General features: G+C 36.8%; 1 protein-coding gene across 1 annotated transcript in view; it reads left to right on the top strand.

Annotated features, from left to right (window-relative positions):
• The window catches only part of Il1rapl1 (interleukin 1 receptor accessory protein-like 1), a 1,375,012-nt gene that overhangs the window by 693,032 nt on the left and 668,978 nt on the right, over positions 1–13,002 (top strand). The window contains exon 3 of the mRNA NM_001160403.2: positions 3,615–3,894. Coding sequence (NP_001153875.1) covers positions 3,615–3,894 — 280 coding nt within the window. The remainder of the gene's footprint in view (positions 1–3,614; positions 3,895–13,002) is intronic.

Here is a 13,002-nt window from a genome sequence, read left to right as displayed (position 1 = left end):
CTTACATATTCATATTAGGATGCAATATGTGTGAGTTCTATGATTAGATTATTTTTTAGAATTCAACCTTTAAGCGTGTTGCCATGGAAATATTTTGAGCTCTTACATATGTAGGAATAGTGACTTAATTAAAATACTTTTTCTAATCTCATTTGAATATATTGACATTTTCCAGTGTATATAGCTTTTGTTCATGAAATGATACTTCAGTATGAACTCTCTGGAAAGCAATTAGTTCTGAGTCCCAATTCTATCACTGCCTTCACCTTAGTTTTAAAAATTTAGAGTGGCATAAGAAAGAAATAAGGATATCACATTCTTCTTTTATTTTCCAACATAGTTTTCTAGCTTCATAAGCTCCCATTGGTTTTAAAGGAATATGCACTGCAGAGGTGTACACAAGGAGGCTATTCTCATGGAATCTTTTCAATGAAGGTTGAGCTTCTTAATCAAGACTTTATAGAAGGAGATTTTATTATGGAAGAAAGAAAAACAGATCACATATCATTGCTCTCTACAATTACTAGTAATATTTTTAATCAGAAGATGAAAATTTGGAAGTTTACCTCCTAACTTACATAGCCAAAAGTATCTAGAAATATTTTTACTGATTTTTTCCAAGTAGAACATATGCCTTGAAATAAAGAAAAACCTGAAGGAACTGAATGTTTCAATCGTAATTTTCGTCAGTACCAGTAAAATTTTATGTAATCACATGTCCTTTCAAGATCTGAGATGTCTTGCTACACAATGTTAGAAAGTACTTTGTTATACAATGAAAACATCTCTTAAGGAGATGCTGCTCTATAGTAGAGTGAAATGTCATCATTCACCTAATTTAGTTTATACTTATTAATGGAAAATTTCTCCTTTTTTCTTTCCTTATAAAAGAAAAGGAGACATTCTAAAAATAATGAAAGCCACCAGAAATATTGAAAGAAAAAAAAACAATTCTGTCATTTATTTAAATATTTATTCAAATACTTTGATAGACCTTAACATGATCATTTTTCATTTGTCATATTTTTTCTTAGAAGTTACTGACAACTCAAGTATACAGATAGTGTTGATGTGTCAGCCATGTTAGAATCTGTTGTTTTGTATGTATGTCAGGAAGGGTATATTAAAAGATGCTGTCTCCAGATATCTTGGAATATGCCTGCTATACTACGATTTGCCAGCTGAGGCAAATGGATAGCAGCTTAGACATATGGCAAGTCCCAGGTCATGATTGCTACACAATGATAGTTTGTCTGAGGAAACAATTGTCTTAAGATTTTCATTGGGACATGGTACTGACATCCAACAAAATCTTACCCCTTGGCTTCTTTATTTGCCTCCACAGTTTCATCTTTTTAAATTCCTTGGTGTTCTCAGCAGTCAGAGAAGTAACTGCTTGCTTCTGTCTCTGATTGTGAAACTGCTATCAGAGATCAATTCAATTAAATTTATTTCTTCACATAATTCATAACTATAACATATTCATTTCTGATGTGTTATATATATATATATGGATCTAATCAGTGAAAGAAATGTCATTGTAATTCAAACAAAATTTCTATCATAAATTATCAAATTATAGAGAATTATCAAATGTAAAAGGGTATTGTAATACTAAAGGGATACACTAATATCAAGAAAAAATACATTATTCTCCTTGGGTTACCGTAACAAAATATAATAGATGGTGTGGTTTATATGATGATAGCTTATTTCTCCCAGTACCAATACCTGAAAAGCCCAATATCAATGTCCGAATCAATTCAGTTGTAGTGATGGCTCTTTATATAACCTAGAAATGTCTACCTTTGTTCTGTGTACTTACACAATGAACTCTTTGTGAGTCCCAGTTGAAGAAAGAACAAGCTTTCATGTCTCTACATCTAAGGGCACTAATCCTATCAGAAGGAGCCACAGACTTCTGACCTAATCTAATTCCAAATACCCATCTCCAAACACTAACATAGTGTGTTGTTACTGCTTCCCTGTATGCAGGGGGAGGGGGTTACACAAACATTCACTTCACAGCAAAAGAGACCCTTAATTAATAGTAGACCAGTTGCCCTTGTCCTAACAAATAAAATGGAAATTCCAAGTAATGGATCTCATTATTTTTCTCTCATCAGAGCAGAGATGCAAACATTATTGAGAAAACATTGCCATGCTTTCTCTAACTGAATGTTAGATGTCATAGCGTTTCTTCATTAGCACAACTTAATGGCAATACAACAGCCCCTTGGGGTTGCCAGGAACATTCTGTCTAACGTTCCCAGGAGAAATATTCTTTAAGAAATGTTTCACCTGAAGAATAGCTTTTTTTCTTTTTTACAAATTTGCTGGGTACCATTCACTTTAGGAGTCCTGGGGAAGCCCTATATGCTGCAAAAACCTGCAAGTAGGCATGGGAAAAGAGCAATTTCTCTCCAGCCTCCTCTACTGACAAAGCTTCAGTACATCAGAAAAAAGAGAAAAACAAAATAATGTACCTATATTTTATTTTCAGAACTTTATCATTACTGGAAAGTTGAATTTCCATTTTTTTTCTTTTCTTCTTTTTTAAATTCATTTTACATCCCAATCTCTGTCCCGCTTCCTGAGCACCACTCCAGGCCAGATGGCCATGAGAATGAATGGAATGTAGAACTGGTGGGGGTGAGGAGGTGAGGGACATCACTGAGGGTGTGGCAGAGACCAGGATAGGGGAGGCTCCCAAAGAATCAACAGGGAGGACCTTAGCTGCAACTCACAGCATTGGGGATATGGAACCTGAAAAGATCACTTCTTGCAGCCAGGCAGGAGCCCCAGTGGAGTGATTGGGACACCAACCACCCACAAAATCTTTGACCCCAAATTTATCCTGTGTACAAGCAATTCAGGGATGAGAGATGGAGTAGAGACTAAGGGAATTGCTAAGCAATAAGTGGTCCAACTAGAGAACTATCCCATGGGCAAGCAACAATCCCTGACACTGTGAATGATACTAGATTATGCTTGCAGACATGGTTGTCCTCTGAAAGGCTCCACCCAGGAGCTGACTCAGAAACTTACAGACACCCACAGCCAAACATTGCATGGAGCTTGAAGACTCTTATGGAAGTTTTGGAGGAAAGACTGGGGTCCACAAAAGGGGTAGGAGCTCCACAAGAAAACTAGTAGAGTCAACTAACCTGGACCCTTGGTGCTCTAAGAGACCTAACCACCAACCAAAGAGCATATACATTCTAGACCTAGCCTACTCCCCTCTTCCTGTTCCCCACATATGTAGCAGATGTGCAGCTTGGTCTTTATGTGGGTCCCAAACAACTGGAAAAAATATTTTGAAGGCCAGGATTTATTTTTACAGAGCAAGCTAAGTAGTATATCTATAACTGATTAAAAATAAATAATGAGCTTAGTAATACAAACTAAAACTAAACAAATACAATGTTTACAGCAGAGTATACTACTTTTGAGGACAAAACTCTGTGTTATCCATTACTGTATATTCGATGTGTCTAGAATAAATCTGACTCAATACATATGCTCTGTAAACAGTTAAGTAAATGAATGAATAAGTGTATTGTTAATTCTTTTCTCTAATTATTTTCTTCTCTCTCCTCTCTTTATTACTACAGCTGATGGATGCACAGATTGGTCTGTTGATATCAAGAAGTACCAAGTTTTGGTGGGAGAACCTGTTAGAATCAAGTGTGCACTCTTTTATGGTTATATAAGAACAAACTACTCGCTCGCCCAAAGTGCTGGACTCAGCTTAATGTGGTATAAAAGCTCTGGTCCAGGAGATTTTGAAGAGCCTATCGCCTTTGATGGAAGTAGAATGAGCAAAGAGGAAGATTCCATTTGGTTCAGACCAACATTACTACAGGACAGTGGGCTTTATGCCTGTGTCATCAGGTACTCTTTTTAATTAAATTATATTTGACTCGATGAAACTACGCAGAATTTTCTAATACTTAAAGTTTCCTGCTGTCACATTCAATTACATGTATTGTCTCAATATTTGCATGTGTTGCCATGTATTACGTTTTAGAATGTAAATCATAAAAAAATGGGATTGGAATTTATATTGAGACATTATTTCAAGCTTATGGAGAAAAGAGATACCATCTGGTTATCTACTTCTGTTGCCAGAAATTACTAAAGTCTAGGAAATAAAATTTATAGAGGAAATAAAATGTTGCAAATAAAATGTAAGCAAAGTCTTGCAGAAAAGATGCATAGTTTACTGCTAAATGGGCTGTAACATTTTGTTATTGCCCTTCTCAGACAGACAGAGCAGGGACACCTCTGCTTAATGCACATCTGCAAAGATGATTTTGGTAATGCTTTGCGTGTGTGGGGGGGGTGCTTGAATACACACAGGAAGAAGATTATTCATGCTATATTAGGGATTATAAAGTTTCTGTTCTAGAAAGTTTTGTTAATGACAATTTCCAATAATATAAATAAGTCCCAAGTCTCCTTTGGCAAAGATTAAAGTCAGTAACAAGTGTTTGTTATCACCCCTAAGTGAATTAATTGTATATATATATATATATATATATATATATATATATATATATATATATCTTTTTCAGACTAGAATGAAAAGTTTAAAATTCACTTAAAAATAATGCATCAAAACAGTATCCATTTAACACATTAACAGTTAAAAAACATCTCTGTAGATTGCTTTTGATAAGATTTCCATTTTATGAGAATGGGAGATCATTCCATCTTCTGAGTTTTTTTGATTTCTTTCTTCAGAGACTTGAAGGCCTTGTCATACAGATCTTTCACATGCTTGGCTAGAGTTACCCCAAGATATTTTATATTATTTGTGACTATTGAAAAGGGTGTTGTTTCCCTAATCTCTTTCTCAGCCCCTTTATCCTTTGTATAGAGGAGGGCTACTAATTAGTTTGAGTTAATTTTATACCCAGCCCCTTTGCTGAAGTTATCGGGTATAAGATCTCTCTGGTAGAATTTTTGGGATCACTTATGTATACCATCATATCATACATAAATAATGATACCTTGACTTCTTCCTTTCCAATTTGTATCCCTTTGAACTCCATTTGTTGTCTAATTGCTCTGGCTAGAACTTCACATCAAGTACTATATTGAATAGACTGGGAGAGAGAGAGCAACCTTGTTTTCTACCTGAATTTAGTCTGGATTGCTTCAAGTTTCTCTCCATTTAGTTTGATGTTGGCTACCGGTTTACTGTATATTGCTTTTACTATGTTTAGGTATGGGTCTTGAACCTTTAACATGAAGGGGTGTTGTAATTTGTCAAAGGCCTTTTCAGCATCTAATGAGATGATCCTATGTTTTTTTTTTCCTTAGTATGTTTATATAGTGGGTTACATTGATAAATATCCATATATATTGAACCATCTCTTCATCTCTGGGATGAAGCCTACATGATCATGGTGAATGATGATTTTGATTTGTTTCTAGATTGGTTTGTGAGAATTTTATTGAGTAGTTTTCCATCAATATTTAGAAGCAAAATTAATCTGAAGTTCTTTCCTTGTTGGGTCTTTGTGTGGTTTAGTTTTCAGTATAACTGTCACTTCATAGAACAAATTAAGAAGAGTTCCTTCTCTTTCTACTTGGTAGGGTAGTTTGAGAAGTATTGGTATTAGGTCTTCTTTGTAGGTCTGATAGAATCATGCACTAAAACCATCTGGCCCTGGGCATTTTTTTGTTCAGAGGCTTTTAATGACTGCTTCTATTTACTTAGGAGTTATGTTACTGTTTAGTTTAATCTGTGGATCAAGGACCTCCACATAAAATCAGATACTCTGAATTTAGTAGAAAAGAAAGTGGAAAATAACCTCAAACACATTGGCACAGGGGAAATTTTCCTGAAGAGAACATCAATTGCTTGGGCTCTAAGATCAACAATTAACAAATGGTTTAGAAGTTATCTGCAGGAATTTTTAGGGTCACTTATAAATACTACCATATCATCTGTAAATAGTGATATTTTTACTTCTTCCTTTCCAATTTGTATCCCCTTGATCTCTTTTTCTTGTCTAATTGCTCTGGTTAGGACTTCAATTACTATAGTGAATAGGTAGGGAGAGAATGAGCAACATTGTATAGTTCCTGATTTAAATGGAATTGCTTCAAGTTACTCTCCATTTAGTTTGATGGTGGCTACTGGTTTACTGTAAAATGCTTTTATTATGTTTAGGTATGGGCCTTGAAATCCTGATCTTTCAAAGACTTTTATCATGAAGAGGTGTTGGATTTTCTCAAATGCTTTTTCATCATCTAATGAGATGATCATGTTTTTTTTTTCCTTTTGGTTAGTTTATATAGTGCATTATGTTGATATATTTCCATATGTTGAACCATCCCTGTATCCCTGGGATGAAGCCTACTTGATCATGATGAATGATCATTTTGATGTGTTCTTGGATTCAGTTTGTGAGAATTTTCTTGAGGATTTTTACATCAATGTTCATAAGGGAAATTGATCTGAAGTTCTCTTTTCTTTGTTTGATATTTGTGTAGTTTGGGTATCAGAGTAATTGTGGCTTCATAGAATGAACTGGATAGAGACAAATGGTGCTGGTTCAACTGGCGGTTATCTCCTTGTACAAAGCTCAAGTCCAAGTGGATCAAGGAACTCCACATAAAACCAGAGGACACTGAAACTTACAGATGAGAAAGTGGGGAAGAGACTCAAACACATGCGCACAGGGGAAAAATTCCTGAACAGAACAATAATGGCTTCTGCTGTAAGATCAACAATTGACAAGTGGGACCTCATAAAATTGCAAAACTTCTGTAAGGCAAAAGATAATGCCAATAAGACAAAAAGGCCACCAGCAGATTAGGAAAGGATCTTTACCAATCCTAAATCAGATACGGGACTAATATCCAATATATACAAAAAAACTCAAGAAGCTGGACTCCAGAAAATTAAATAAACCTATTAAAAATGGGGTACAGAGCTAAACAAAGAATCCTCAACTGAGGAATACCAAATGGCCGTGAAACACTTGAAAAAAAAAGTTCAACATCCTTAATCATCAGGGAAATGCAAATCAAAACAACCCTGAGATTCTACCTCATACCAGTCAAATGGCTAGGATCAAAATTTCAGGTGACAGCAAAGATGTGGAGAAAGAGGAACACTACTGCATTCCTGGTGGGATTGCAAACTGATACAACCACTCTGGAAATCAGTCTGGGGGTTCCTCAGACAATTGGACATAGTACTATCAGAAGATCCAGCAATTCCTCTCCTGGGCATATACCGAGAAGATGTTCCAACTGGTAATAAGGACACATGCTCCACTATGTTCATAGCAGCCTTATTTATAATAGCCAGAATCTGGAAAGAACCCAGATGTTTCTCAACAAAGGAATGAATACAGAAAATGTGGTACAATTACACAATGGAATACTACACAGCTATTAAAAACAATGAATTTATGAAAATTTTCAGCAAATGGATGGATCTGGAGGATATCATCCTGAGTGAGATAACCCAGTCACAAAAGAACACACACATGATATACACTCATTGATAAGTGAATATTAGCCCAGATGCTCAGAGTACCCAAGATAAAATTCACAAAACACATGAAACTCAAGAAGAAGGAAAACCAAAGTATTTTGATCCTTCTTAGAAGGAGTAATAAAATACCCATGAAAGGAGTTACAGAGACAAAGTGTGAAGCAGAAACTGAAGGATATCCTCCAGAGACTGCCCCACCTGGGGATCCATTCCATATACAACTACCAAACCCAAACACTAATGTGGATACCAACAAGATCTTGCTGACAGGAGCCTGATATAGCTGTCTCTTGAGAGGTTGTGCCAGTGCCTGACAAATACAGAAGTGGATGCTCACAGTCATCCATTGGATGTAGCACAGGGTCACCAATGAAGGAGCCAGAGAGAAGTACACAAGGAGCTGACATAGTTTGTACCCCCTTAGAAGGAACAACAATATGAACTAACCAGTACCCCCAGAGTTTCCTAGGACTAAATCAACAACCAAATAAAACACATGTTGGGACTCATGGCTCTAGCTGCATATGTAGCAGAGGATGGCCTAGTCAGTTATCAATGGTAGGAGAGGCCCTTGGTCCTGTGAAGGTTCTATGCCGCACTATAGGAGAATGCCAGGGCCAGGAAGTGGAAGTGGGTGAGTTGGTGAGCAGGGCAAGTGGGGAGCAGATAGTGGGGTTTCAGAAGGGGAAACCAGGAAAGGGGATAACATTTGAAATGTAAATAAAGAAAATATCTAATAAAAATTCAGGGAGACTTGGAAAAAAATTAATTGACAAGTGGGACATCATAAAACTTAAAAGTTTCTATACAGCAAAGGATACTGTCAATAGGACAATATAGCAGCCTACAGATGGGAAAAGATCTTAACTAACCCTACATCTGACAAAGGGTTTATATCTACTATATATAAATAACTCAAGAAGTTAGACTCAAAAAATAAAACAGAAAAAAAAACAAGAAAACAAATAACCCCATTATAAAATGGGCTACAGAGCTAAACAAAGAATTCTCAACTAATACTGAATGTCTGAGAATCACCTAAAGAAATGTTCAACACCCTTAGTCATCAGGAAAATGCAAATAAAAATGGCCTTGAGATTCCACTATTCAACAATCAGAATGGCTAAGTTGAAAAACTCAGAAAACATCAGATGCTGGTGAGGATGTGGAGAAAGAGGAACAGTCCTCCATTCCTGGTGCAAAAGCAAGCTGGTACAACCACTTTGAGAATTAATTTGGCGACTCCACAGAATATTGAAAATATTTCTACCTGAAGACCCAGCTATACTACTACTACCCATATACCCAAAAGATACTCCAACATATAACAAGAACACATGCTTCATTATGTTCATCGAAGCCTTATTTACAAAAGCCAGGACTTGGAAAGAACCCAGATGCCCCTCAATGGAAGAATGGATAAAGAAAAAGTGGTAAAATTCACAATGAAATACTGCTCAGCTACTAAAACAACAACATGAATTTTTCAGGCAAATGGATGGAACTAGAAAATATCATCCTGAGTGAGGTGACCCAGTTGAAAAAGAACATACATGGTATATACTCACTGATATGTGGATATTATCCCAAAACCTCAGATTTGCATGATACAACTCACAGACCATATGAACCTTACAAGATGGAAGGCTAAAGTGTGGATGTTTCAATCCCACTTAGAAGAGGGAACACAGGAGGCAGAGGGAGGTAGGGTTCTGGGCAGGATGGCATTAGCTGAAATACTGAAAAGTGGGGAGATAGAACCTGAAGAGACCACCTCTAGTAGATAGATAGACATGGCTCCCAGTTAAGGGATGAGACCATCCACCCATGTCAAAACCTTTAACCCAGAATTATTCCTGTCTAAAGGACGCTCAGAGGGGAAAAAAATGGAGCAGAGATGAAAGGAAAGGGCATCCAGAGAGTGTCCCATCTTGGGATTCATCCTGTCTGCAGACAGACACCAAACCCAGACACTATTGCTGATGCCAAGAAGTACTTGCAGACTCAGAGGACAGCCTGGTATAGCTGTCCTCTGAGAGGTTCTGCCAGCATCTGACTAAGACAGAAGCAGATACTCACAGCGATCCATTGGGCACAGCAAGGGAAACCAATGGAAGAGTTAGGGAAAGGACTGAAGGAACTGAAGGAGGATGGCAATCCCATAGGAAGAACAAGAATATCACCTAACAGGACTACCTCAGAGCTTCCAGGGACTAAACCACCATCCAAAGAGTACACCAGTTGGTCCTTAGCTCTGGCTACACATGTAGCACAGGACTGCCTCATCCGGCATCAGTAGAAGAGGAGGAGCTTGGTCCTGTGGAGGCTTGCTGCCCCAGCTAAAGGGGATGCTAGAGGGGTGAGCAGGAGTGAGTAGGTTGTGGGAGCACCCTCTTAGAGGCAAAGGGCAGGGGTATGAGGTGGAGGAGTGTTTGGAGGGGATACCAGGAAGGGGGACAATATTTGAAATGTAAATAATTTTTAAAATAATGGTGTAAACTCTCAGTTTAAACATGTTTATCCCTTCATGGATTGTGAGTCACAGCCTACTTGAAAGATAGTGGATGTACATACCAAGCTGTTTATAAGGAAGACTGGTATGTTTGAATCTCTTTGTGTCACTTCTGAATTTCAGTGCTTTGCTACTCAATGAAAACTCTAAAGCAGTCTACGCTGATATTTGTAACAGTCTGAAAATTACTTAATATATTTTCTAATTAAAATTCTTCTACTTCTGCCATTTTTATTAGTACTAATCATTCCAGTGTCCTGCAAATTCCCTTGGCACAATACTGTGGCTTGTGTTGGACTGTGGTTACAGTCATGCTAGGGTTTTAAAATTCCTCAAAATCATGTATGAGTTAAATTAAAAAAAAAACTTTCAAAACACGATTACATGTATTAGAAGTTGGACTTACTATAAAAATATAGGTGAATGAATATCTTAATTCAGAGTGTAATGTCACAAAAATCTAACACTTTTCTAAAGAACCAATGCGTCTTTCTTGGGCAATGCTTCTTTTCTTAGGTTCTAGTGAATATTTTTACATTCAGACATCATTGTTACCAGGAATAAAGGTTTCCTGTGGGTATTGATGAATAATTGCCATACTAGTTTAGGTAAGAAGTACTGTTTAAACAACCTGCTCAAAATGAACCATCACTTAATTTCATATTTCCTATGTGTCATGTAAAAATAACCTCAGGTGACTATATAAGACACATAAATGTGGGGTCTTCACTCATCTGAATGTTAGTCATGCTTAATATCTGTATTGAGACACTCATTTTCAGTATTTATTGTTGTGTTAAAATAGTGTGTCACATTAGCAATTTGAATTTCAAAAGCATTGACCTGCAATTCTTTTGAATGTTTAAATATAACCTCTGATCCAGTACTCTGAGAAATTGCATTAAAGTGATCCCTGAATTTAGAGTTGCAAGGATGAATGAAAAGTTGACAATTTTCCAAAATGATGACATTTGCCATCTGTTCCTATGTCTACATTTTAATGGAAGGTGAAACTGAAAGGCAAAAGCTTAAAGTTGAATGTGTGTCAAGCAACATTCCAGAGAAAGTGACAAAATGAAGAAATAGTACCATGTCCCACTGAAATGCAAGCTTGCAACTGATTTGCAGTTGGTGGTGGTATTGCTTCCTTTTCCAATTTGGAGAAAGGTACTCACAATCTTTATGAAAAGCATTTAAGACACCATGGCTTGCTGCTAACGAGTATGAGCCTAAGGGCTGTTAGTTGAGTCTCTGACATTTTGGCACATTGTTAGCTATCAGGCAGGCCACAAACTGTCACCATTAGTTTCCGAATAATCCACTACCAAAGAACTTTAGAAGTTTCAAACCATTAGACTCTAACAAAAGGTTGCAGATTTTCTTATATGTCCATGGTATTAGCTTACCAATGACATTGTTTAACAAGCCTTTATGTACAGATAATTCATATCTATACCTAAATATGAGCAGTGAAGTTTTGTGTGTCACAGAGCACTTATGATTACTCTTAATATAATGAACAAAAATCCCCTGCCCTTTTGATTTAGTATGTACTTTTGAAAGAACAACACTGTATAGTTTCTTGATCCATGCCTGGCAGATACAGAGGTGAATGTTCTCAGTCAACCATTGAACTGAGCACAGGGTCTCCAATGGAGGAGCTAGAGAAAGGACCCAAGGAGCTGAAGGGGTTTGCAGCCCCATAGGGGGAACAACAATATGAACCAACCAGTACCTCCAGAGCTTCTTTGGACTAAACCACCAATCAAAGAAAACACATGGTGGGACTCATGGCACTAGCTGCATATGTAGCAGAGGATGGCCTTGTTGGGCATCAATGGGAGGAGAGGCCCTTGGTCCTGTGAAGGCTGAAAGACCCAGTGTAGGGGAATGCCAGGACAGGGAAGTAGGGGTGGGTGAGTTGGTGAGCAGAGGGAGGCAGGAGGGGAAAAGTCAGTTTTCAGAGGGAAAATGAAGAAAGGGGATAACCATTGAAGTGTAAATAAAGAAAATATCTAATAAAAATGTTTTTAAAAAGAAAGTACTTCTTATTCAGTTTTTCCTTATTTTTATTTTCCATAAAAAGAATGAAAGAGAGTAACAGTTTGTTTCTATTGTTACATGTATATAAATAAGTATTATTTATAAGAGAATACAAATTCCATGGATTCCAGACCTTCTCATTGTAACTCTTCATTTCAAAAAGTTGTGTCCAATTAGCAGTTTCCTATGTAGAGCTGTCCAATGTCCCAAGTGGTGGCATATTATCAATGCATCCTTTTTATTCGACATGTAATTCCAGAATCCATTTCAAAAATCATAAATCATGAGAAGAAATAATATATAGTGATATTGTGGAAACTTTTCCAAGGTTTGTTCAATGGAGATATTTTTCAAAACTGTGATACAATATCATAATGAGGATAATGCTATTAAGGCAGTTAAGATATAGAATAACACTACCAGTGCAAAGAGCTCTCTTCTATTCTTTCATAGCCATCTTCTCTCCCTCTCCCTCTCCCTCTCTCTCTTTCTCCATCCCTGCCTCTCTCTCTGTAATATTTCACCCAATATGAAAGCCACCAAATATTATATAACCATTTTGAATTGAAAGTTTCACTTAGAAAAACTAGTTTGAAGTAAATCCAATTTGTTGTATTTCTTTTATTTCTGAATAGTCTTCCTTAGTATGCATACATCTCAGTGTTTATTAGTTAACTTAATGATGTGATCTGGTCTTTTTCCAATGTGAGGCTGTTAAAGCTAAAACGTCTCCTAACAGGGGAGACCCACTCCTACAATCTCAGCAGAATGGGGATTGTACATTTAGTATTCAGCCTGGGTTTTATAAGGAAACCCTATCTCAAAATAACAACCAAACTAAAACAAAACAAACAAAAGACACAGCTTTGTGAAATAAAATTTAGTTTTACATTTTTATTGGCATAAGTATCTAAAAGTAAACATGATT

Source organism: Mus musculus, chromosome X (assembly GCF_000001635.26).
Source record: "Mus musculus strain C57BL/6J chromosome X, GRCm38.p6 C57BL/6J".
Taxonomy (NCBI): domain Eukaryota; kingdom Metazoa; phylum Chordata; class Mammalia; order Rodentia; family Muridae; genus Mus; species Mus musculus.
The sequence above is the reverse complement of the archived record's forward strand: the minus strand, read 5'-3'. Positions and strand labels throughout refer to the sequence as shown.